At 42.0% G+C, this 27,473-nt stretch overlaps 1 protein-coding gene across 4 annotated transcripts; it reads left to right on the top strand.

Annotated features, from left to right (window-relative positions):
- The first annotated feature begins 9,040 nt into the window (after positions 1-9,040).
- Positions 9,041-26,992, top strand: LOC123992552 (T-lymphocyte activation antigen CD80-like). 4 transcript variants are annotated; one of them, XR_006831268.1, is made up of 9 exons: positions 9,041-9,162; positions 10,937-10,968; positions 11,438-11,481; positions 12,408-12,719; positions 13,157-13,435; positions 22,492-22,629; positions 22,964-23,016; positions 25,833-25,860; positions 26,029-26,992. XR_006831268.1 is itself a non-coding variant. In XM_046293766.1 (8 exons), the coding sequence occupies exons 1-8, from the start codon at positions 9,154-9,156 to the stop codon at positions 26,063-26,065; spliced, it is 879 nt and encodes a 292-aa protein (XP_046149722.1). In that variant the 5' UTR covers positions 9,041-9,153; the 3' UTR covers positions 26,066-26,992. The 4 variants fall into 4 exon arrangements, 2 of the variants coding, with proteins under 2 accessions (XP_046149722.1, XP_046149723.1); XR_006831267.1 differs by having other exon boundaries at positions 22,929-23,016; XM_046293766.1 differs by lacking the exon at positions 22,964-23,016.
- The last annotated feature ends 481 nt before the right edge of the window (positions 26,993-27,473 follow it).

The following is a 27,473-nucleotide window of genomic DNA, read 5'->3' as shown; positions in this document are numbered from 1 at the left end:
AGAAATAGGGACTCTAATCAGGGAAAAGGATCGGGAACAGGTGTGGGAAGACTAAATGATTGATTAGGGGAATAGGAACAGCTGGGAGCAGGAACGGAACGATAGAGAGAAGAGAGAGCGAGAGAGTGAGAGAGGGAGGGGGAGAGAGAGGGATAGAAAGAGGGAAAGAACCTAATAAGACCAGCAGAGGGAAACGAATAGAAGGGGAAGCACAGGGACAAGACATGATAATTAATGACAAAACATGACATTTATCCTGGGAGACACCTGGCCCAGGTGTTTCCCATGTAGCTGACGACCCTCCCAACTCCGCCCACCGGCATCCTAATAAGGAAACAAGAACAAAGACAGAATACGGCAGACAGAGTGGGAGGGTCGTCACAATAGGCATTTAGCAAGACACCCCCAATAAAGGAGTGGTTCTGCAGGTGTGGACCATAGACCACTTCTCAGTTCCTATGCTTCCTGGCTGATGTTTTGGTCACTTTTGAATGCTGGCTGTGCTTTCACTCTAGTGGTAGCATGAGACGGAGTCTACAACCCACACAAGTGGCTCAAGTAGTGCAGCTCATCCAGGATGGCACATCAATGCGAGATGTGGCAAGAAGGTTGCTGTGTCTGTCAGCGTAGTGTCCAGAGCATGGAGGCGCTACCAGGAGTCAGGCCAGTACATCAGGAGACGTGAAGGAGGCCGTAGGAGGGCAACAACCCAGCAGCAGGACCGCTACCTCCACCTTTGTGCAAGGAGGAGCAGGAGGAGCACTGCCAGAGCCCTGCAAAATGACCTACAGCAGGCCACAAATGCACATGTGTCTGCTCAAACGGTCAGAAACAGACTCCATGAGGGTGGTATGAGGGCCCGACATCCACAGGTGGGGGTTGTGCTTACAGCCCAACACCGTGCAGGACATTCAAATCAAATCAAATCAAATCAAATTGTATTTGTCACATACACATGGTTAGCAGATGTTAATGCGAGTGTAGCGAAATGCTTGTGCTTCTAGTTCCGACAATGCAGTGATAACCAACAAGTAATCTAACTAACAATTCCAAAACTACTGTCTTATACACAGTGTAAGGGGATAAGGAACATGTACATAAGGATATATGAATGAGTGATGGTACAGAGCAGCATACAGTAGATGGTATCGAGTACAGTATATACATATGAGATGAGTGTGTAGACAAAGTAAACAAAGTGGCATAGTTAAAGTGGCTAGTGATACATGTGTTACATAAGGATGCAGTCGATGATGTAGAGTACAGTATATACATATGCATATGAGATGAATAATGTAGGGTAAGTAACATTATATAAGGTAGCATTGTTTAAAGTGGCTAGTGATATATTTACATCATTTCCCATCAATTCCCATTATTAAAATGGCTGGAGTTGGGTCAGTGTCAATGACAGTGTGTTGGCAGCAGCCACTCAGTGTTAGTGGTGGCTGTTTAACAGTCTGATGGCCTTGAGATAGAAGCTGTTTTTCAGTCTCTCGGTCCCAGCTTTGATGCACCTGTACTGACCTCGCCTTCTGGATGATAGCGGGGTGAATAGGCAGTGGTTCGGGTGGTTGATGTCCTTGATGATCTTTATGGCCTTCCTGGCATTTGGCATTTGCCAGAGAACACCAAGATTGGCAAATTCGCCACTGGCGCCCTGTCCTTTTCACAGATGAAAGCAGGTTCACACTGAGCACATGTGACAGACGTGACAGTCTGGAGATGCTGTGGAGAACGTTCTGCTGCCTGCAACATCCTCCAGCATGACCGGTTTGGCAGTGGGTCAGTCATGGTGTGGGGTGGCATTTCTTTGGGTTGCCGCACAGCCCTCCATGTGCTCGCCAGAGGTAGCCTGACTACCATTAGGTACCGAGATGAGATCCTCAGACCCCTTGTGAGACCATATGCTGGTGTGGTTGGCCCTGGATTCCGCAAAAGGAAGGCATTGATGCTATGGACTGGCCCGCCCGTTCCCCAGACCTGAATCCAATTGAGCACATCTGGGACATCATGTCTCGCTCCATCCACCAACGCCACGTTGCACCACAGACTGTCCAGGAGTTGGCGGATGCTTTAGTCCAGGTCTGGGAGGAGATCCAGACACAATTTTTGTGTGCTTTTGTTGTCAGCACATTCAACTATGTAAAGAAAAAGTATTTAATAAGAATATTTCATTCATTCAGATCTAGGATGTGTGATTTTAGTGTTCCCTTTATTTTTTTGAGCAGTGTAGTTTAGTTACTGTAGCAGGATGATGTCCAGACAGATCTATAGGCCAAGTGCTATTAGTGTAAGTTTCAAATTATACAAAGCATAATGGGATTGCACAACACATACATTTGAACTACTTCAAAATCATCAATACGACCACTGAAGTAGGTTTATGCAACATATTAATGCATATTACGCTCCAAAGGCCATTGCAGCATATTAAAACCTGCATACTGGATATGCCCGATGCCCCCACAAAGTGAGGGGGCTCTGAGCAATTTATGTGCCCCAGCAAACAATCACCAACAGTATTGGCTGATGAGCCTACCCAATCAGGCCTGCTTTATTTCTCTGGAATTTTAGAATCTATGCCAAGGCACATTAAAGCTATTCTGCTGGCCCGTGGCCCAACGTCCTATTGAGACACTTTATGTTGGTGTTTCCTTTATTCTGGCAGTTACCTGAAGTAACACACACACACACACACACACACACACATACTCTTTAAATCCCTTTGCTCCTTTGAGACCCCTCTTTCAATGTCACTGATATCTCTTCCAGCCATGGTAGCCAAAATAATGGTGATATTTATACTTATGAGACAAAGAATACACTTTACTTAGAAATTAGTTAATATCACTTTCACATAAAATGATTTGCCAAATTGTTTCAACATTCACCTGTTCTCCACAAATGTTGCTATGCAACAGACACAATCCTGCTAATCTTCATTTCATCATAATTTCAACTTCATTGACCCATAACACCTATTCCACCGGGAAATGTATACTGAACAAATATATACTTACAACAATTTCATAGATTTTACTGTGTACAGTTCATATTAGGAAATCATTCAATGGAAATACATGAATGAGACCCTAATCTATGGGTTTCACCTGACTGGGAATACAGATATGCATCTGTTGGTCACAGATACTTTCTTTATTTTTAAGTAGGGCTGTATATCAGAAAACCAGTCAGTATCTGATGTGATCACAATTTGCCTCATGCCTCAACACAACTCTTTTGCATAGAGTTGATCAGGCTGTTGATTGTGGCCTGTGGAATGTTATCCCACTTCTCCTCAATTGTTAAAAAAAAATGTATTTCACTTTTATTTAACCAGGTAGGCTATTTACAACTGCGACCTGGCCAAGATAAAGCAAAGCAGTGCGACACAAACAACAACACAACAATAAACAAGCATACAGTGAATAACAATAGAAAAAAGAAAGTCTATATACAGTGTGTGCAAATAGCACGAGGAGGTAAGGCAATAAATAGGCCACAGTAGCGAAGTAATTACAATTTAGCAAATGAATACTGGGGTGATGTGCAGATGATGATGTGCAAGTAGAAATACTGGTGTGCAAAAGAGCATACAAGTAAATAGAAACAAGATGGGGATGAGGTAGGTAGATTGGATGGGCTATTTACAGATGGGCTGTGTACAGCTGCAGCGATCGGTTAGCTGCTCAGGTAGCTGATGTTTAAAGTTAGTGAGGGACATATCAGTCTCCAGCTTCAGCGATTTTTGCAATTCGTTCCAGTCATTGGCAGCAGAGAACTGGAAGGAAAGGCGGCAAAAGAGAGGGTTGGCTTTGGGGACGACCAGTGAGATATACCTGCTGGAGCGCATACTACGGGTGGGTGTTGTTATCGTGACCAGTGAGCTGAGATAAGGTGGAGCGTTGCCTAGCAAACACTTATAGATGACCTGGAGCCAGTTGGTCTGGCGACAAATATGTAGTGAGGGCCAGCCAACGAGAGCATACAGGTTGCAGTGGTGGGTGGTAATATGGGGCTTTGGTGACAAAACGGATGGCACTGAGATAGACTGCATCCAGTTTTCAGAGTAGAGTGTTGGAGGATATTTTGTAGATTACATCGCCAAAGTCGAGGATCGGTAGGATAGTCTTTTACAGTCAGTTTTACGAGGGTATGTTTGGCGGCGTGAGTGAAGGAGTCTTTTTTGCTAAATAGGAAGCCGATTCTAGATTTAATTTTGGATTGGAGATGTTTAATATGAGTCTGGAAGGAGAGTTTACAGTCTAGCCAGACACTTAGGTATTTGTAGTTGTCCATGTATTCTAAGTCAGAACCATCCAGAGTAGTGATGCTGGACAGGCAGGCAGGTGCGGGCAGCGATCGGTTAAAGAGCATGCATTTAGTTTTACTTGCATTTAAGAGAATTTGTAGGCCACGGGAGGAGAGTTGTTTGGTATTGAAGCTCATCTGGAGGTTAGTTAAAACTTAACATAGTGCCCAAAGAAGGACCAGAAGTTTACAGAATGGTGTTGTCTGCATAGACGTGGATCAGAGAACCACCAGCAGCAAGAACGACATCATTGATGTATACAGAGAAGGGAGTCGGCCCGAGAATTGAACCCTGTGGCACCCCCATAGAGACTACCACAGGTCTGGACAACAGGCCCTCCGATTTGACACACTGAACTCTATCAGAGAAGTAGTTGGTGAACCAGGCAAGGCAGTCATTTGAGAAATCAAGGCGGTTGAGTCTGCCGATAAGAATGTGGTGATTGACAGAGTCAAAAGCCTTGGCCAGGTTGATGAATATGGCTGCACAGTAATGTCTCGTATCGATGACGGTTATGATATCATTTAGGACCTTTAGCGTGGCTGAGGTGCAGCCATGACCAGCTCTGAAACCAGATTGTAAGGTGGGATTAGAAATGGTTGTTAATGTGTTTGTTAACTTGGCTTTCGAAGACCTTAGAAAGGCAGGGTAGGATAGATATAGGTCTGTAGCAGTTTGGGTCTAGAGTGTCTCCCCCTTTGAAGAGGAGGATGATCGCGGCAGCTTTCCAATCTTTGTGAATGCCATACTATATGCAAGAGAGATTGAATAGGCTAGTAATAGGGGTTGCAACAATTTTGGCAGATCATTTAGAAATAGAGGGTCCAGATTGTCTAGCCCAGCTGATTTGTAGGGGCCCAGATTTTGCAGCTCTTTCAGAACATCAGTTACCTGGATTTGGGTGACGGAATGCAAACGGTGCATTCACACACACAGCCTTCCAAATCGGTACTGGATAATGTATTCTGTTTACGGGTTTAGGGTTGCACCTGGTAGGTTCATTGATAATTTGATTGAGATTGGGCATCAGGATTAGATTGTAGAATGGCCGGGGTGTTAAAACTTCTTAGAACTACCCCTTCCGGATCCGGGAGAATTGTCATCAACTTCACTAATTAGCATAACGCAACGGACAAAAAATCTTAATAGAAAATCTTAATATTTATGAAATCACAAGTGAAATATAGTGAAACACAGCTTAGCCTTTTGTTAATCACCCTGTCATCTCAGATTTTTTTCATTTGTGTAATTTTATAGATAGCCTAGCATAGCATTATGTCCAGCTAGCAGCAGGTAACTTGGTCACGAAAATCAGAAAAGCAATCAAATTAAATCGTTTACCTTTGATGAGCTTCAGATGTTTTCACTCACGAGACACCCAGTTAGACAGCAAATGGTCATTTTGTTCCATAAAGATTATTTTTATAGCTGAAATACCTGTGTTAGTTCTTCACATTTTGTATATTTCGTAAATATTCCAAATTAGATCCATAATATCGACGGAAACATGGCAAATGTTTTTTGTAATCAATCCTCAAGGTGTTTTTCAAATATCTATTCGATAATATATCAGCCGGGACAATTGGCTTCTAAGTAGGAGCGAGAGGAGCAATGGCCGCCTTTGTCTATTACGCACAAATCACTCTGAGAGCCACCATCTGCCCACTGGCGCAATGTTGTTGTTCACGCTCATTCTTCAAGATAAAAGCATGAAACTATGTCTAGTGACTGTAGACACATTAGGGAAGCCATAGAAAAAGTAATCTGGTTGATATCCCTTTCAATGCTCAATAGGGATGCAAAGGAACGCAGAGATTTCAAAATAAGAATCACTTCCTGATTGGATTTTTCTCAGGCTTTCGCCTGCAATATCAGTTCTGTTATACTCACAGACAATATTTTTACAGTTTTGGAAACTTTAGAGTGTTTTCTATCCTAAGCTGTCAATTATATGCACATTCTATTATATTGTCCTGAGAAATAGCCTGTTTACTTTGGGAACTTTATTTTTCCAAAAATGAAAATACTGCCCCCTAGTCTCAAAAGGTTTTTAAGCATGTCCCAGTTTCGGTCACCTAGCAGCACGAGCTCTGAAGATAGATGGGCGACAATCAATTCACATATGGTGTCCAGACCACAGCTGAGGACAGAGGGTGGTCTATAGCATAGCGACAACAGTAAGAGACATGTTTCTGGAAAGGTGGATTTTTAAAAATAGAAGCTCGAATTGTTTGGGTACAGACCTGGATAGTATGAAAGAACTCTCCAGGCTATCTCTGCAGTAGATTGCAACTTCACCCCCTTTTGCAGGTCTATCTTGTCGGATGTTATAGTTAGGGATGGAAATGATGCTACAAGCTTGGCACACCTGTATTTGGAGAGTACCAAAATGTGTAAAGAGTCAATGGGTCTGAATACCTTCTGAATGCACTGTAACTGTGTTTTCAAAGAGAGGGCAGCAGTAGAGCCGTTTCTCCTTTTAAAATGCTTTTGAAAGTTGAGGGAATCCCATAAAAAAAATGGATTGTCGGAATCCCCTCCTGTTATTGAAAACGGCTTGTTTTTCTTTTGAAGTTATTATTCTGGTCATTTCATACCTCCTCCCACACACCTCGGCCACAGTGTAAGAACTCCTCCACATTTCCTTTAATGTGTGTGTGTGTGTGTGTGTGTGTGTGTGTGTGTGTGTGTGTGTGTGTGTGTGTGTGTGTGTGTGTGTGTGTGTGTGTGTGTGTGTGTGTGTGTGTGTGTGTGTGTGTGTGTGTGTGTGTGTGTGTGTGTGTGTGTGTGTGTGTATTTGCACTAAGTTTGTACTGAGGTTTCTCACACCTCTGTTTGTGTGGTACCATGTTCTTTATCCATGTCTGCGATTACCCCTCATGATGCATACTGTGTCAGCATGGTCTGATCTCTTGGTATCTAAGGTATCTCTTGCCTGAATGGAGCGGAGGAAATGAAAAGGGCGTGGGGGTGAACAGATGAGAGGAGGATGTGCCACCATTGACACAATTCTTTAGTAGTTAGAGATTTGATTTGGTTTGGAGGTGTGAGACCTTGGGTATGTGTGCTTACAGCTGAGACCTGGGTGCAGAGACTGCAGTTGGTACCCACCTGGCTGGGGTATTTTCCTAACCTTAACCTCAGTCTCCTAACCTGCAACATGAATTATCCTAACCTGCTGCTAAAACCTAACCTGCTACACCACCTGATACGGCAACTGCACGGCCCACAACCGCAGGGCTCTCCATAGGGTGGTGCAGTCTGCACAACGCATCACCAGGGACAAACTACCTGCCCTCCAGGACACCTACAGCACCCGATGTCACAGGAAGGCCAAAAAATCATCAAGGACAACAACCACCCGAGCGACTGCCTATTCACCCCGCTATCATCCAGAAGGCGAGGTCAATACAGGTGCATCAAAGCTGGGACAGAGAGACTGTTAAATAGTCATCACTAGCACAGAGAGGCTACTGACTACATACACAGACCTGAAATCATTGGCACTTTAATGAATGGAACTCTAGCCACTTTAATAATGTATACATATCTTGCATTACTCATCTCATATGTTTAAATATACTGTATTCTATACTATCTACTGTATCTTAGTCTGTGACACTCTGACATTGTTCATCCATATCTTTATATATTCGTAATTCCATTAATTTACTTAGATGTGTGTGTATTAGGTATTGTTGTTAAATTGTTAGATATTACTTGTTAGATATTGCTGCACTGACGGAACTAGAAGCACAAAAATGTTGCTATATCCGCAATAACATTTGTTAAACACGTGTATGTGACCAATAAAATGTGATTTTACTTGAAAAGTCACTTCGGTATCAAAGTGGCGTGAAAAGAGTGTTTCCCTATGTTAGTAGGATATGTTGAGGCCATGCATGTATTTGTCTTTGACATCAGGACAGGAAACCAGGAAACCCCAGGAAATCCCCAGGGGCATACATGTGTCCCAGCAACACCACTGGCTCAAAAAACATTCTCCATTCTGAATCGCTCTTCATCATGGACACCATGGATACAGTGTTCCTTTTCTCACTAGTGTTGTTGTGTTCTCGAATAACCATTGCAGTTGGAACTACTGTATTCAGAGAACTGTAGAGTTTATGTGACATATAATTATAAGGAAGTGAGAGTCTCAATTGTCTGTGACATTAACTGACCCCCACCCCCTCAGCACACGCAACAATGATGTGTATAAACCTTAGGTGACCGACGGGGTGCTGTATTGAAACCACCAGGCAGCCATCTTGGTACTCCTACTCAAACGTAAAAAAAAAAAAAAAAAAAAAGGTTTTGAAAGATTTGGAAAGTCATTTATTAATGTCTACATTATTTTTTTTTACATTTATTCGATCCTCCTGCACTTTAATGCATATTTTTTAATTATATGTGAGCTAAACATAAAAAGTATATGTTTTTTATTAATAATGTTACTGTCCCCACTACAACAATAAAATATACTTAAATACTTGTTATTTTGTCCTTGAAATATTTAATTTAAATACTGTAGAATGCCATTCATTTATATGGAGGACTATTTCTACTAGGGAGGGCCAATATGGCCGACCGGTGGTTTCAAACCCTCTCAATGGCCAATACAATCTAGGGTTTATCTACATCATTGACTTACACACACACAACTACGAACAAACACTGCTGTAGTAGTAAAGGTTACTACAAAAGTGAAACGACTTCCCCTGACCACACCCTCCATCATGCTTTGGAATGAAGAACTGCATAAGTGTACTGAGAACACTTCACACACCAACCTCTCCGACTTCACACTCAGTTACGGCTGTTAAGAAAGGCAAAGCATGGACGTGGTAAGAATGCCTTTATTTCACCATTATATACTTTATAAGCTGTTACAAATATGTACAGCTCCTCCAGACTGGCTTGTAGGGGATGTACTAGTGTTGTTGTAGCCTTACTTAGAGAATACAATACTGGTTAAGGTGAAGCATTTTAATTCAACAATGCAATAGAATAGATGGTATTCAGTTTTGCTTACTGAGACAGACAACTGTGAGTATAAATCATATCATTAAATTAATGGAAGCTGTTGGTGTTTCGGGGTTATTAACCTAAGCAATATCTGTAGAGATTTGAATTTTACTCTTGGGTTGATAGTAGTATTTGGAGAAATATAGATAACAGACTAAGGACCCACAAAAAATGACAAGTATTGGCAAAAGATCTGATCTGATTGGACAAAAGACCAGTTATTGGTACAATTGGGCTGCCTGTGTAAACACAGCCATATTTTCATATGATATATTTTAAATAAACGTTTATCATAATCTCTGTCAAAGTTTAAATAAAACTAATATTGCTGCATGGACAGTGCATTATATATTTTTGTCAATTGCTTATTTGCAAACATTGTCAATCACGTAGATAAGTCAAACATTTACACACAGTGGGTTTAAACTAGATACGGTCAGATTACTATGAAGTTCTAATCTCTTGTCTTTTGATAAAGGCTGTATAAGATTGGGCCGCGATCGGGAGTCCTATAGGGGCGGCGCACAATTGGTCCAACGTTGTCCGGGTTTGGCCAGGGTAGGCCGTCATTGTAAATAATCATTTGTTTATACCTGATTTGCCTAGTTAAATAAAAATAGGACTTTTGATAATAAGTCCATGGATATGAGTTCCTGTTCACTACGATATGAGTAACACACTGAACATGAACTTCCTCTCAGCACACTTCTCTTATCACTCCATTCTGACTCACACTTACTGCATCATAATAAAATGAGCTGTGTCAGAATGGCTATAGCTGTTGAGACTACTGTTGGCAACATGCTCAGTGGACCATGAATGTAAACACGTGCTTATGTTATGCGCCAATCTACCACGGCCAAGGGCTGTTCTTAAGCACAACGCAATGCGGAGTTCCTGGATACAGCCCTTAGCTGTGGTATATTGGCCATCTACCACAACCCCCCGAGGTGACTTACTGCTGTAATGAACTGGTTACCAGTGTAATTAGAGCAGTAAAAATACTTGTATTGTCTTACCGTGATAAACCACTGCTTTCAGCCAATCAGCATTCAGGGCTCGAAACCACCTAGCAATATATTTTGTTTACTGCACTTGTATTTTCCACAGTTGTGCTATTGATGATACAGTAACCTGTATTAATGAAACTCATCCGACAAGCTGATACCATAACAATGGGGCTCTACACTTCTGGAGATTCCCCTTCGCTTATTAATTAGAGCTACGTAGTTCCCTCAGTCTGTCCCCGCACATAACCCTCCTCTGGCCTGTCATAGTCCATCGATGCAATAGTTGTATGTCTTTATTCTCAAGTAGTTAACGCATAATAACATCCTTGACTGAATATTAGAAAACAAAGTAACCACGGAGACAACATTTCTCTCAATGCCCATTCATTTTGTTTTTATGATAAATATAGAACGAACATTTTTCTTCATAACTTTTTTTTTATATCACCATATTAGCTGAGGATTAATAAGCAATCTCTGCGTCATTTATGAATGAGTTCCTCATGATATAAATCTGATTGTATGAAAGCTGATCATTGGTTGTGAGTGCTGCTGTTTGATCTAATGTGTGTGTTTTCAACAGGTCTATGGGATGTGTGTGCAATGGCTACTTCGGTAAGATGTGGTCAATTATTATACTGTGTGTTCATTATTAATATGGCGGGATTGTGCCTGAGCTATCTCTAAACCTTGGTTATTTGCATAGAATTTGATTTACATACACCTGTATTGCTATCCACTATCTAGAGTCACGATTCTTCACACCTTTGTTTACATTGGTGTGTGTGTGTGTGTGGTGATGGTATCTGATAGACAGCATGCTGCCAATGGGTCTCCAATCAAATGGAAATAATTTATGTTTTCTGAGTGCTATAGCTTTCCAGGTACAGTATACCTTCCTGAAAGCTGGAGTCTCATACTTAGAGGATTTTGTGGCCATAATTAAAGGACAGTAATATTTATGTTAATAGGAAATAAGTACAATAAATATCCTATTAAATGACTAATATGTAATTATACAATAGGAATACTGACAGTGACCTCACCTACTTGGCTGATTATACTGTTGTATGGTTTCCAACAGGTGTGTCCTCTTCCTGGTATCGCTGCCGTTTCTTCAAACTAAAGGTAAGTGGCGAGCCAAGTCACATGAACATGACATCATAACAAACAAGCAGTTACCTGCCATGACTTTATCTTTTCATACCTTTACTGTTGAAGACGTGTGGCTGGAATTGTGTGTGCCAACCTTAATGTGTGTCTCCATATACACTGAGTGCACAAAACATTAGGAACACCTGTTCTTTCCATGACATAGACTGACCAGGTGAACCCAGGTGAAAGCTATGTCCCTTATTGATGTCACTTGTTAAATCCACTTCAATCAGTATAGATGAATGGGAGGAGACATGTTAAAGAAGGATTTTTTAAGCCTTGAGACAATTGAGACACGGATTGTGTATGTGTGGCATTCAGAGGGTGAATGGGGAAGACAAAATATTAAGTGCCTTTGAACAGAGGTATGGTAGTAGGTGCCAGTTTTTGTCAAGAATGCAACGCTCCTGAGATTTTCGTGCTCAACCATTTCCAGTGTGTATCAAGAATGGTCCAACACCCAAAGGACATCCAGCCTAACTGACACAACTGTGGGAAGCATTGGAGTCAACATGGGCCAGCATCCCTGTGAAATGCTTTCGACACTTTGTAGAGTTCATGCCCTGACGAATTGAGCCTGTTCTGATGGCAACTCAATATTAGGAAGGTGTCCTTAATGTTTTGTAGACTCAGTGTATGTGTATATTTGTGCATGTTGTCTCTGTACGATTTGATTTGTAGTAAGATTATCTGAACCATTATGTATTCTATTCAGTAGAAGGGAATCTACCAGACAGATGAGAGAAAAGGGCAAAAGTGGCAGCTAGATTGGGAAGTGAAAACTAAAATACAGAAGTCACCAAAAAAGACCCTGCCTAATGTCTACCCTCACACCCACACAACCCCACAACCTAACTCTCTGGCATATGCCTCCCGTGACCTCTCTCCCTCTCTCTCAGATGTCACCATGGTGATAGGAGAGGTGGGCGGGGCTGTGACTATCCCCTGTACCTCAGACCTCTGGGAGAACCATCTGGTCTTCATGTACGTACAGAGACCTGGTTCCAATGGAAATAATCCCCGGTTCATTAATGGCTACCATATGAATAAGCGGTTAGACCCTAAGGAGTACACTAACCGCACACATGTAGACCCCAGACAGCGAACCATGAAGCTGTGGAGTATATTGCCGTCAGATGAGGGGTTGTATGAGTGTCACATTCAATACCGAACAAAGAAGAAGCAGGAGAACATACAGCTCAATGTGACAGGTAACATTACCTCAGTTCAAACTCTCTTTCCATGTTTGTGTTTAATTCATTTTTCTATTTTATTCTCCCACATGTGAAACATGGCTTTCTGGATGAAAGAGAACATTATTTTTTGCTGTCAGATGTGTGCTTGTAATAGCCCAAACAATAGATATATTCACAGAAAATAAAATACAAAAAGAAAGCTGTAAATTGTCTATCACTTAGACAGACTGTCTCTCAGCTCTGAGAGAGAGAGAACTTGCTGTTTTGGCTATCACTTAGACAGGCTGTCTCTCAGCTCTGAGAGAGAGAGAGTGTGTGTTTATTTGCCCTTTGTGTTTTCAGGAAGTAAAACTAAGATAACATAAAATCCCTTCCTATTGGTCCAAAACAGCATTTTCTCTTTTCTTTCCACTCTCCTCCCTCTTTATCTGTATTTCTCTCCCCTTCTACAGCCAACTACAGCATCCCCATTGTAACGGTGGCCTGTGACAATGTCAGTTGCTTGGTGACGTGTTCCTCCAACAGTGGTTACCCTCGTAGGGACATTGAGTGGAGCCCAAACCCTCCTCTGAACCAGAGCCACTGGAGAGTATTGAACAGTAGTGATGTGACAGACCCGGTCTCTATGCTGTTCTCTGTCTTCAGTTCCATATCCGTCAACTGCTCCTCCGGACCCCGGCTGAACCTCAGCTGTGCTGTAGGGGGCGCCCTTTCACAGGAACACACTGTCTGTGAGTACTGAGACAGTGTGTCTCTATCACTTTGTCCTTAAAGGAAAACTCCACAACAATCTCAAGTACAGAAGTCATCCCCTTATCATGCATCTTACATCATATAATGTAAGATGCAAAATGCATCATATGGGGATGACTTCTGTGAAATGCATCATATGGGGATGACTTCTGTGAAATGCATCATATGGGGATGACTTCTGTGAAATGCATCATATGGGGATGACTTCTGTGAAATGCATCATATGGGGATGACTTCTGTGAAATGCATCATATGGGGTTGACTTCTGTGAAATGCATCATATGGGGATGACGTCTGTGAAATGCATCATATGGGGATGACTTCTGTGAAATGCATCATATGGGTTGACTTCTGTGAAATGCATCATATGGGGATGACTTCTGTGAAATGCATCATATGGGGATGACTTCTGTGAAATGCATCATATGGGGATGACTTCTGTGAAATGCATCATATGGGGATGACTTCTGTGAAATGCATCATATGGGGATGACTTCTGTGAAATGCATCATATGGGGATGACTTCTGTGAAATGCATCATATGGGGATGACTTCTGTGTTTTGAAAGTTACATAACTTGGAAACTTGATTGCTGACAAGCAAAACATTTTAGGACTACAGTATGTTAATCAAATCAGCCGATGTCACAAAGTGCTGTACAGAAACCCATCCAAAAACCCCAAATAGCAAGCAATGCAGATGTAGAAGCACGGTGGCTTCGAAAAACTTCCTAGAACAGCCAGAGGAAGAAACCTAGAGAAGAAAGAAACCTAGAGAGGAACCAGGCTATGTGGGGTGGCCAGTCTTCTTCTGGCTGTGCCGGGTGGAGATTATAACAGAACATGGCCAAGATGTTCAAACGTTCATACATGACCATCAGGGTCAGATAATAATAATCACAGTTGTGGAGGGTGCAACAGGTCAGCACCTCAGGAGTAAATGTCAGTTGGCTTTTCATAGCATTCCAAGATGGCGTAGCAGTGAAGACGTGTTTTGTTCATCCTCTCGTGTACTTTTGTATTTTTCATATTTTTTGTATGTTTCCAAAAAAAATCAATCTCTTTTCGATTTTTAATTCGATTATACCTTCCGGTAACCGGTATCCTACTCCTCCTATGTTCCTCGGGTGATGTGGAGGTAAACCCATGCCCTGCATGTCCCCAGGCACCCTCATTTGTTGACTTCTGTGATTGAAAAAGCCTTGGATTCATGCATGTCAACATGAGAAGCCTCCTCCCTAAGTTTGTTTTACTCACTGCTTTAGCACACTCTACCAACCCTGATGTCCTTGCAGTGTCTGAATCCTGGCTTAGGAAGGCCACCAAAATTCTGAGATTTCCATACCCAACTATAACATTTTCCATCAAGATAGAACTGCCAAAGGGGGAAGAGTAAGCCTGCAAAGTAATGTCATACTTTCCAGGTCCATACCCAAACAGTTCGAACTTGTAATTTTAAAAATGAATCTCTCCAGAAATAAGTCTCTCACTGTTGCCGCCTGCTACCGACCCCCCTCAGCTCCCAGGTGTGCCCTGGACACCATTTGTGAATTGATCGCCCCCCATCTAGCTTCAGAGTTTGTTCTGTTAGGTGACCTAAACTGGGATATGCTTAACACCCCGGCAGTCCTACAATCTAAGCTAGATACCATCAATCTCACACAAATCATCAAGGAACCCACCAGGTACAACCCTAAATCTGTAAACATGGGCACCCTCATAGACATTATCCTGACCAACTTGCCCTCCAAATACACCTCTGCTGTCTTCAATCAGGATCTCAGCGATCACTGCCTCATCCTGTATCCGCTACAGGTCCGCAGTCAAACGACCACCCCTCGTCACTGTCAAACACTCCATAAAACACTTCTGCGAGCAGGTCTTTCTAATCGACCTGGCCCGGGTATCCTGGAAGGATATTGACCTCATCCCGTCAGGTGATGTCCGTCAGGATGTCTTGTCATTCTTTAAAAGTAACTTCCTCACCATCTTAGATAAGCATGCTCCATTCAAAAAATGCAGAACTAAGAACAGATATAGCCCTTGGTTCACTTCAGACCTGACTGCCCTCAACCAGCACAAAAACATCCAGTGGCGGACTGCAATAGCATTGAATAGTCCCCGCGATATGCAACTGTTCAGGGAAGTCGGGAACCAATACACGCAGTCATTCAGGAATGCAAAGGTCAGCTTTTTCAAGCAGAAACTTGCATCCTGTAGCTCTAACTCCCAAAAGTTCAAGAGCACAAGAACACCTCATCCCAGCTGTTCACTGCACTGAGGCTAGGTAACAAGGTCACGACCGATAAATCCAAGGTCACCTCCTGGCTACTCCAACCTCGGCCAACAGCTCCGCCCCCCCCCCCCCACCACCCCCCCCGTAGCTTCTCGCCCAAGCCTCCCCAGCTTCTCCTTTACCCAAATCCAGATAGCAGATATTCTGGAAGAGCTGCAAAACCTGGAACCATACAAATCAGCTGGGCTTGACAATCTGGACACTATTTCTGAAACTATCCGCCACCATTGTCGCAACCCCTATTACCAGCCTGTTCAACCTCTCTTTCGTATCGTCTGAGATCTCCAAGGATTGGGAAAGCTGCCGCGGTCATCCTACTCTTCAAAGGGAGTGACACCCTGGACCCAAACTGTTACAGACTTATATCCATCCTGCCCTGCCTATCTAAGGTCTTCGAAAGCCAAGTCAACAAACAGATCACTGACCATCTCGAATCCCGCTGTACCTTCTCCGCTGTGCAATCCAGTTTCCGAACCGGTCACGGGTGCACCTCAGCCACGCTCAAGGTACTAAACGATATCATAACCGCCATCGATAAAAGACAGTACTGTGCAGACATCTTCATCGACCTGGCCAAGGCTTTCGACTCTGTCAATCACCATTTTCTTATCGGAAGACTCAGTAGCCTCGGTTTTTCTAATGACAGCCTTGCCTGGTTCACCAACTACTTTGCAGACAGAGTTCAATGTGTCAAATCGGAGGGCATGTTGTCCGGTCCTCTGGCAGTCTCTGTGGGGGTTCCACAGGGTTCAATTCTCGGGCAGACTCTTTTCTCTGTATATATCAATGATGTTGCTCTTGCTGCGGGCGATTCCCTGATCCACCTCTACACAGAAGACCATTCTGTATACCTCTGGCCCTTCCTTGGACACTGTGCTATCTAACCTCCAAACAAGCTTCAATGCCATACAACACTCCTTCCGTGGCCTCCAACTGCTCTTAAACGCTAGCAAAACCAAATGCATGTTTTTCAAACTTTCGCTACCTGCACCCGCACGCCCGACTAGCATCACCATCCTAGATGGTTCCGACCTAGAATATGTGGACATCTATAAGTACCTAGGTGTCTGGCTAGACTGTAAACTCTCCTTCCAGACTCATATCAAACATCTCCAATCCAAAATCAAATCTAGAGTCGGCTTTCTATTTCGCAACAAAGCCTCCTTCACTCACGCCGCCAAACTTACCCTAGTAAAACTGACTATCCTACCGATCCTCGACTTCTGCGATGTCATCTACAAAATAGCTTCCAATACTCTACTCAGCAAAGTGGATGCAGTTTATCACAGTGCCATCCGTTTTGTTACTAAAGCACCTTATACCACCCACCACTGCGACCTGTATGCTCTAGTCGGCTGGCCCTCGCTACATATTCATTGCCAGACCCACTGGCTCCAGGTCATGTACAAGTCCATGCTAGGTAAAGCTCTGCCTTATCTCAGTTTACTGGTCACGATGGCAACACCCACCCATAGCACGCGCTCCAGCAGGTGTATCTCACTGATCATCCCTAAAGCCAACACCTCCTTTGGCCGCCTTTCCTTCCAGTTCTCTGCTGCCTGTGACTGGAACGAATTCCAAAAATCGCTGAAGTTGGAGACTTCCCTCACCAACTTGGAGACTTCCCTCACCAACTTTAAACATCTGCTATCTGAGCAGCTTTCCGATCGCTGCAGCTGTACATAGTCCATCTGTAAATAGCCCACCCAAATTTACCTACCTCATCCTCATACTGTTTTTATTTACTTTTCTGCTCTTTTGCACACCAGTATCTCTACTTGCACATGATCATCTGATCATTTATCACTCCAGTGTTAATCTGCTAAATTGTAATTATCAGCTCCTATGGCCTATTTATTGCCTAACTCATGCCTTTTTTACACAATGTATATAGACTATTTTTTTCTAATGTGTTATTGACTTGTTTATTGTTTTCTCTGTGTAACTCTGTGTTTGTAACGACGTTAGTCTGTTGTAAGAAGAGAGTCAGACCGAAATGCAGCGTATAGGTTACTCATGACTTTAATGAAGTAAATCACGGTACATGAGATAACTGAATAACGAAAACAACAAACGAAACGTAAACTAATTACAGCCTATCTGGTGACAACTACACAGAGACAGGTACAAACACCCACAAAATACAACGCGAAAGTCAGGCTGTCTAAATACGGTTCTCAATCAGAGACAACGACAAGCACCTGACTCTGATTGAGAATCGCACTAGGCAGCCAAGCCTAACTAGACACACCCCTAATCATACACAATCCCAATTACTACAAACCCCAATACGAAACACAACATATAAATCCATGTCACACCCTGGCTTACCCAAACATATACCAAAAACACAAAATATAATGACCAAGTCGTGACAGTGTTGTTGTCTGTTCACACTGCTATGCTTTATCTTGGCCAGGTCGCAGTTGTAAATGAGAACTTGTTCTCAACTAGACTACCTGGTTAATTAAAGGTGAAATAAAAAATAATAAAAAATAGCAGATTATTCCGTTAGAGACAGAAGGTGTGGCAGAGAGGGAGTCCAAAACAACAGGTCCAGGACAAGGTAGCACGTCCAGCCCTGACCTTGTTCCTGACCTGCTGTTTTCCAGAACTGCAGGCAGAACAGTTGACATTGGAGCAGCAGCATGACCAGGTGGACTGGGGACAGCCAGGAGTCATCAGACCAGGTAGTCCTGGGTCATGGTCCTATGGCTCAGGTCCAGAGAGAAAAGAGAGAGAGAAAGAGAGCGAGAACGAGAGAGTGGAGAAGAAAGAGAAAGAGTGAAAAAGGGAAAGAGAGAATTAGAGGTAGTATACTTAAATTAACACAGGGCACTGGATAAGACAGGAGAAACACTCCAGATATAACAGACTGACCCTAGCCCGCCGACACAAACTATTACAGCATAAATACTGGAGGCTGAGACAGGGAGACACTGTGGCCCTGTCCGACGATACCCCTGGACAGGGCCAAACAGAAAGGTTATAACCCCACCCACTTTGCCACGTCCCCACACCATTAGGGATATCTTCAACCACCAATGTATTACTCTGAGACAAGGCCGAGTATAGCCCACAAAGATCTCCTCCACGGCACCAACCCGGACAGGAAGATCACGGCAGTGACTCAACCCTCAAGTGACGCACCCCTCCTAGGGACGGCATGGAAGAGCACCAGTAAGCCATTGACTCAGCCCCTGTAAAAGGATTAGAGGCAGAGAATCGCAGTGGAGCGAGTGGAACCAGGCAGGTAAAAACAGCTTTGGCAGTTAGTCATACACTCAGTCATAGAACCTACAGAAGAGATGAGTATTCAATGAAGACTTAAAGGTCGAGACGGAGTCTGCATGTCTCACATGGATAGGCAGACCATTCCATACAAATTGAGCTCTATAATAGAAAGTCCTGCCTCCAGCTGTTTGCTAATGTTCTAGGGACAGTAAGGAAGCCTTCTACGTACATAGCGTACGTGTAGGTATGTACGGCAGGACCAAATCGGAAAGATAGGTAGGAGCAAGTCCATGTAATGTTTTGTAGGTTAGCAGTAAAATCTTGGAATAAGCCCTACCTTTAACAGGAAGCCAGTGTAGAGATTCTAGCATTGGAGTAATATGATCACATTTTTTGGTTCTAGTCAAGATTCTAGCAGCTGTGTTTAGCACTAATTGAAGTTTATTTAGTCCTTTATTCAGATATCCGGAAAGTAGAGCATTGCAGTAGTCTAATCTAGAAGTGACAAAAGCATGGATACGTTTTTCTGCATTATTTTGGACAGAAAGTTTCTGATTTTTGCAATGTTACCAAGATGGAAAAAAGCTGTCCTTGAAATATTATTGATATGTGTCACGCCCTGACCTTAGAGAGACTTTTTATTTCTCGATTTGGTTAGGTCAGGGTGTGATTTGGGTGGGCCTTCTAGTTTGTCTATTTCTTTGTTGGCCGGGTATGGTCCCAATCAGAGGCAGCTGTCTATCGTTGTCTCTGATTGGGGATCATACTTAGGCAGCCCTTTTCTCCACCTTCAGTTGTGGGATCTTGTGTGTAGTTGCTTTCTGCACTGCATATAGCTTTACGTTTGTTTTTCATTTTGTTGTTTTTGGTATCATTTAAAATAAAAGTATAATGTACGCCTACCACACTGCACCTTGGTCTCCTTCTAACAACGGACGTAACAATATGTTCACCAAAAGAGAGATCAGGTTCCAGAGTAACGCTGAGGTCCTTCACAGTTTTATTTTAGATGCCTGTACAACCAACAAGATAAATTGTCAGATCTAACAGAATATCTCTTTGTTTCTAGCATCTCTGTTTTTTCCGAGTTTAAAAGTAAAACATTTGCCTTTTATGTGAGTTTGGTAGACATCCGGTGGATAGGAAGCCGTTTATGAAGTTCAACATAGGAGGGCCAAGCACAGGAAGCAGCTCTTTCAGGAGTTTAGTTAGAATAGGGTCCAATATGCAGCTTGAAGGTTTAGAGGCCAATACTATTTTCATCAAGGGGTCAAGAGATATAGTATTAACAAACTTGAGTGTCTCCCTTGATCCTAGGTCCTGGCAGTGTTGTGCACTCAGAACAACTGAGCTTTGGAGAAATATGCAGATTTAAAGAGGAGTTTGTAATTTGCTTTCTAATGATCATGATATTTTTGTCAAAGTTCATGAATTGATCCCTGCTGAAGTGAAAGCCATCCTCTCTTGTGTAGTGCTGCTTTTTAGTCAGCTTGGTGACAGTATACATATTTTATTTTGGACTGTTCTTATTCTCCTCAGTTAAGTTGGAAAAATAAGATGATCGAGCAGCAGTGAGGGCTCTTCGATACTGTACGGTACTGTCTTTCCAAGCTAGTCGGAAGACTTCCTGTTTGGTGTAGCGCCATTTCCGTTCCAATTTTTTGGAAGCTTGTTTCTGGGCTCTGGTATTTTCTCTATACCAGGGAGCTAGTTTCTTATGAAAAATGTTATTTGATTTAGGGGTTCGACTGTGCAAGGTTAACATGAGTTCCTCAGTTTTAATAAAAGGGTGGTCCAATAGTCCAGGATAACAAGGCAAAACATTAAGATCCCAAATATTTATTCCATGGGACAAAACTAGGTCCAGAGTATTACTGTGGCAGTGAGTAGGTCTGGAGACATGTTGGACAAAACCCACTGAGTTGATGATATCTCAAAAAGCCTTTTGGAGTGGGTCTGTGAACTTTCCCATGTGAATATTAAAGTCACCAAAAATGTGAATATTATTTGCCATGACTACAAGGTCCGATAGGAATTCTTGGAACTCGGTGAGGAACACTGTCTACGGCCCAGGAGGCCTGTAAACAGTAGCTATAAAAAGGGATTGAGTTGGTTGCATAGATGTTAAGTTTTGCCCAACCTAGATCGAGGCACAGACACGGTCTCAATGGGGATAGCTGAGCTGACTACACTAAGCTGGCAGGGTGGCTAACAGCCTGCTGCCTGGCCTGCACAATATCTCATTGACGAGCTAGAGGAGTTAGAGCCCTGTCTATGTTCATAAATAAGATGAGGACACCGCTCCAGCTAGGATGGAGTCTGTCACTACACAGCAGGCCAGGCGTGGTCCTGTTTGTGGGTGAGTCCCAGAAAGAGGGCCAATTATCTACAAATTCTATCTTTTGGGAGGGGCAGAAAACGGTTTTCAACCAGCGATTGAGTTGTGAGACTCTGCTGTAGAGCTCATCAGTCCCCCTAAGTTGGAGGGGGCCAGCGACAATTACTCGATGCCGACACATCTTTCTAGCAGATTTACACGCTGAAGCTATATTGCGCTTGGTGACCTCTGACTGTTTCACCCTAACATTGTTGGTGCCGACGTGGTTAAAAATATCTCTATACTCTCTACTCTCGCCAGTTTTAGCCTTAGTCAGCACCATCTACAGATTAGCCCTTTCGTCGGTAGCCCTGCCCCCTGGTTAACAGTGTATGATCACTGGATTATTATTTTTAAGTCTAATACTGCGGGTAATGGAGTCGCCAATGACTAGGGTGTTCAATTTGTCAGAGCTAATGGTGGGAGGCTTCGGCGACTCAGACCCCGTAACGGGTGGAGGAGAAACCAGATGGAGGAGAAACCAGAGAAGACTCGGACTCTGACTCGTTGCCGGTTGAAAGTCTCTGTCGGCTGAATGAGCGACACCGGTTGAGTATTCCTACAGCATTTCCTTCCAGAAGCCATGAGAAAATTGTTCGGCTGTGCGGACTGTGCGAGGGGATTTAAACTAACGTTACTATCTGTACTTATTGGTGGCAAAGATGCTGTTTTATCCTTTCCAACACTGAAATTACCCTTGCCTAACGATTACGTCTGACGCTGGGCATGCAGCATGGCTATCCTTGCCATAAGGCGATCGTTCTCCTGTATTAGGAGTACAGCGACGACAATTAGAAGGCATAATGTTAATGTTACTACTTAGCTTCGGCTGGTAGAGGTCGTGTAGAAACATGTACGGGGTTAAAAACTTGAATGAAAAATTAGAGCGAGGGAAAATATAAAACGGTAATTAAAAAGTAAAAAACGTAAAGTTGGCAGGTAGCAAAGAAACTATAGCAACAAACCGCACAGCAGCATGTAAACAAGTCCACAAGTTATGGACTAATGAAACAAATACCAAAATATCGTTTTGGTGTGGATTTCCTTGAAATGTGTAACTTTATAAATTTATGTCAAGCAATCAATTTAAAATGAAAATCAACATATGATTCTGTTCATCTACTATAGGCTGGCCTCAGACAGGCTCTCCTGGTGCTTATGTGACCTCTGCCGTTGTGGCTGGTGCTGTTGCTCTGCTGTGTTTCCTGCTGGCTGGGCTGTTTGTCTTCAAGGAAAGGAAGGCTCAGACAGCCAGAGTTGATCAAGGTAACTCACCTACAATAGTGTAAAAACACAGTATTGGCCCTTGGAAATGGAACAGATAAAATAGAAATACCTACTATACATCATCCCATTGCTTTTTTTATCTGAGAAATGTATTCTGAATGTAAACCAATCAGGGTTTAGGCCTCGGCATAGCACTATTACAGCAACCACGTTCGTTTTTAATAATCTTGTCTGTGCTTTAGACACTAAAATTAAATGTGCTGCTTTGTTTGTGGACCTGTCAAAATATGTTGATACTGTTGTTCATGCCATTTTATTGAATAAGTTGTCCTCAATAGGTTTGAGCTCTGACGCCTGTTCATGGTTTCCCTAGTGACAGAACTCAGGCCAACGTGATTGATGGGGTTAAGTCTGAACTTCTTAAAGGTGATTTTGGGACCTGTTCTTTTGAGGATTTACATAAACACCATTGGTCAATCTGTTAACTACATCTATTTAACTAGGCAAGTCAGTTCAGAACAAGTTCTTATTTTCAATGATTGCCTAGGAACAGTGGGTTAAACTGCCTTGTTCAGGAGCAGAATGACAGATTTTCACCTTGTCAGCTCAGGGATTTGATCTTGCAACCTTTCTAGTTACTTGTCCAATGCTCTAACCAGTAGGCTACGCTGCCACCACAGATGTATGTGGATATATGAGGATGATAGTGATATGTATGCTACTTCCCTGACTGGCTGCGTCAAAACAAGAATCAGATTTTAGAGCTATGCAGGAATCCATTGCTGATTTAAAACTTGTGCTTAATACAGGCAAAACACAATAAAGTATGGTTCTCCAACCAAACGGAATATAGCATATAAATAATTGGGAACTGTATTTATATGATTTTGACCTTTAAAAAACATATAGATAAGATTTAAAGTTTAAATATTTTTCTACTGAAACAGGTTGTGCCTTTCTCTAAGCAGTAGGAAGCAGATTATTCAGACAACCATTTTATCTGTTCTTGATAATGCTGATATTATTTATCAAAGTACAGCTGCTACTACTCATAAACCTTTGGATGCCATCTACCACAGTGACCTTCATTTTGTTACAGGTGGTAGTTTTGATACTAATCACTGCATCCTATATAAAAAGGTTGGCTGGAATTCGCTAAAGACCCACAGACATTACTCAGACATTACTCCGTTTTGATTACAAGGCCTGACATCATAAACTTCCGTCTTATCTAAATTTGCTGTTGGAGTATAGATACTTGAGTTGCCTAATCCACTCGCAGGATTAGTTTACTCTTGAGGTTCCTAAGGTCTCCCCCGAGATAGATAAATCTGCTTTTAGTTTTAATTAATTGTATTTCTGGAAAAAATCTAAATAGATAGATAAATCTGCTTTTAGTTTTAATTAATTGTATTTTTGGAAAAAATTCTAAATACATTTCATCTTGATGTTCTGATACAGTTTGGGCAACTTAAAGTATTGATTGGGGACATATTTGTGAAGGAATTTAACTGTTTTTCCCATGACTGTGTTTTATATATATATATATATATATATATATATATATATATATATATATATATATATATATATATATATATATATATATATATATAGTACCAGTCAAAAGTTTGGACACACCTACTCATTCAAGGGCTTTTCTTTATTTTTAAAACTATGAAATAACATATGTGGAATCATGTAGTACCCAAAAAGTGTTAAACAAATCCAAATATATTTTAGATTTTAGATTATTAAAAGTAGCCACCCTTCTCCTATGACAGCTTTGCACACTCTTGGCATTATCTCAACCAGCTTCACCTGGAATGCTTTTCCCACAGTCTTGAAGGAGTTCCCACATATTAATGCTGAGCACTTGTTGGATGCTTTTCCTTCAATCGGCGGTTCAACTCATCCCAAACCATCTCATTTCGATTGAGGTCAGGTGATTTTGGAGGCCAGGTCATCTGATGCAGAACTCCATCACTGGAGCCTGGAGGTGTGTTGGGTCATTGTCCAATTGAAAACAAAATGATAGTCCCATTAAGCACAGTTGGGTCAACGCATTGCCTCAGAATGCTGTAGTAGCCATTCTGGTTAAGTGTGCCTTGAATTCTAAATAAATCACAGACAGTGTCACCAGCAAAGCACCCCCAAACGATCACACTCCTTCCTCCATGCTTCACAGTGTGAACCACCCATGCAGAGATCACTCGTTCATCTACTCAGCATAGACACAACAAAGACACAGCAGTTGGAACCAAGAATCGCAAATATAGACTCATCAGACCAAATTACAGATATCCACCGGTCTAATGTCCATTGCTCGTGTTTCTTTGCCCAAGCAAGTCTCTTATTATTATTGGTGTTCTTTAGAAGTGGTTTCTTTGCAGAAATTTGACCATGAAGGCCTGATTCACGCAGTCTCCTCTGAACAGTTGATGTTGAGATGTGTCTGTTACTTGAACTCTATGAACCATTTATCTGGGCTGCAATTTCTGAGGCTAGTAACTCAAACAAACGTATCCTCTGCAGCAGAGGTAACTCTGGGTCTTCCATTCCTGTGGCGGTCCTCATGAGAGCCAGTTTCACCATAGTGGCTGATGGTTGTTGCGACTGCACTTAAAGAAACTTTCAAATTTTCCAGATTGGCTGACCTTCATGTCTTGAAGTAATGATGGACTGTCATTTCTCTTTGCTTATTTGAGCTGTTCTTGCCATAATATGGTATTGGTATTTTACCAAATACGGCCATCTGTAATAACCCTACCTTGTCACCACATACCTGATTGGCTCAAACGCATTAAGAAGGAAAGAAATTCCACAAATTAACTTTTAACAAGGTACACCTGTTAATTGAAATGCATTCCAGGTGACTACTTCATGAAGCCGGTTGAGAGAATACCAAGAGTGTGCAAAGCTGTTATCAAAGCAAAGAATCTCAAATCTCAAATACATTTCGATTTGTTTAACACGTTTTTGTTACTACTTGATTCCATATGTGTTATTTCATAGTTTTGATGTCTTCACTATTATTCTACAATGTATTTTTTTTATAAAGAAAAACCCTTGAATGAGTAGGTGTTCTAAAACGTTTGACCAGTAGTGTATATATATATATAGTTTAGATATAATGTGTATATTTATGTTGTATATTCAGAGAGTGTATGTAAAATATGTCTTTGCTGTTAAAATAAAGGTAATATCAAAAATACATGTATAAATACATCCTGTGTTTCCAGATGGGGAGGAAGCAGCAAGGCCAGCTGAGTGAGTATGTTTCATTGTTTCACTCAAACTCAGAAGACAAAGACCAGATCAAAAACTTGACATTGGTTTATATAACCTCGGCAGCTGACCTGGCCAAACAGATGAAAATGTTTGTTTTGTTTAAATCTACCTTTTCATTCCTCTCCTCTCTTTCTTTCTGCTTCACAGAAGGGTACAGCTCACCTGCAGGAACCTAGATTCTTAATGGAACTTGGAGTCTGTAACGTTGTACACTTGGAACCCAGAATATGGAAGGTTATTTTATTGATACGATATCTATAAATCTGAAGTGCTGTCTTCTGATGGGACCAGGGGAAGGTCACTGAGGTGACCTACATATTGCCTGGACTTGGCGTCGTTGAAAATGAGGTTAACTTTCCTCTCCACGCTGGAGGACAGGCTGGACATGAGAGGTGTTTTCATGATTTTGAGAAAGACTGGGAGTTGTATAAATATTTAACCAGTATGTTCAAAAGACTGAGTTCCAATGAAGAACTAGACATGCAATGCCTGTCCTCAATGTGTGCACTATTGTAAGGCATGGAGTTATCCAGGGAAATGTGTTAAAGTCAATATACATGTGGATTAGGACTAATAACCTGCACTGCACTTAAACAGAGTGTACACGTATCTAATGTGCACTTATCAGGGGTTGACTGTATTCAACTGACTCAATTGCAATTGTAAACTGTGTAACTGTGAAGCTATCTGTGCATTAACCACCGTTTACGCTGTACAGACATGGCCACGACATGGGGCTTGGTTCCTCTCTAGGTTTTTCCTAGGTTCCTGCCTTCTGGGGAGTTTTTCATTATCTGCCTCTCTATTCCAGTTTCTGGAATAGATGGATGATAAAGGTGGATGATAATTCAAAAATGATAATTAAAAAATGTTTTACTGATTATTTCAGTACTGAAAAAAAGGTGAATCTTTGATATGTATGCTACATATTTATGACATGTTAAGTTGTTCTCATGTAAAATACTCTTGAAGGCTACATAATATTTGTATCCTATTTTTGATAAGTTATGAATAAGTTATTTGTGTTAAATTATGTCTTTCGACTTTATACTAGTGCATATTCTATTTTCTCTGCTTCGATATAATTAAAGTGATAAAGCTGTTGACAGAATTTGTTGAATTGTATAAATCATTTCAATTTTCTAAATCAGTCACAACTTTTGGATTGCCCACACTCAGTAACGTAATCTGATTACTTTCAGTTACATTTGGATTACTTTCCCCTTAAGAGGCATTAGAACACATGTGTCTCATGCCACGGAGGGCAGAGTGTCTGTGGGTTTTTGCTCCTCCCTTGTACAGTACTTGATTGATGAATTAAGGTCACTATTTAGTAAGGAACACCACATCTGGTTGTCTAGGTTTTTATTGAAAGGGGGGAAAAAACTCAAACCTGCCGACACGATGTGTTACATCTGCTCCTGCCACACCCTCTACTGCTCATCCTGTGTCTCATTGACCTGCCTCCACTCCGCCAGTGCTCTCTCCCTCTCTCTCTCTGTGTGTGTGTGTGTGTGTGTGTGTGTGTGTGTGTGTGTGTGTGTGTGTGTGTGTGTGTGTGTGTGTGTGTGTGTGTGTGTGTGTGTGTGTGT

This window comes from Oncorhynchus gorbuscha, linkage group LG13 (assembly GCF_021184085.1).
Source record: "Oncorhynchus gorbuscha isolate QuinsamMale2020 ecotype Even-year linkage group LG13, OgorEven_v1.0, whole genome shotgun sequence".
NCBI lineage: Eukaryota > Metazoa > Chordata > Actinopteri > Salmoniformes > Salmonidae > Oncorhynchus > Oncorhynchus gorbuscha.
Note: the sequence above shows the minus strand (reverse complement) of the source record. Positions and strands in the feature narration are given on the sequence as shown.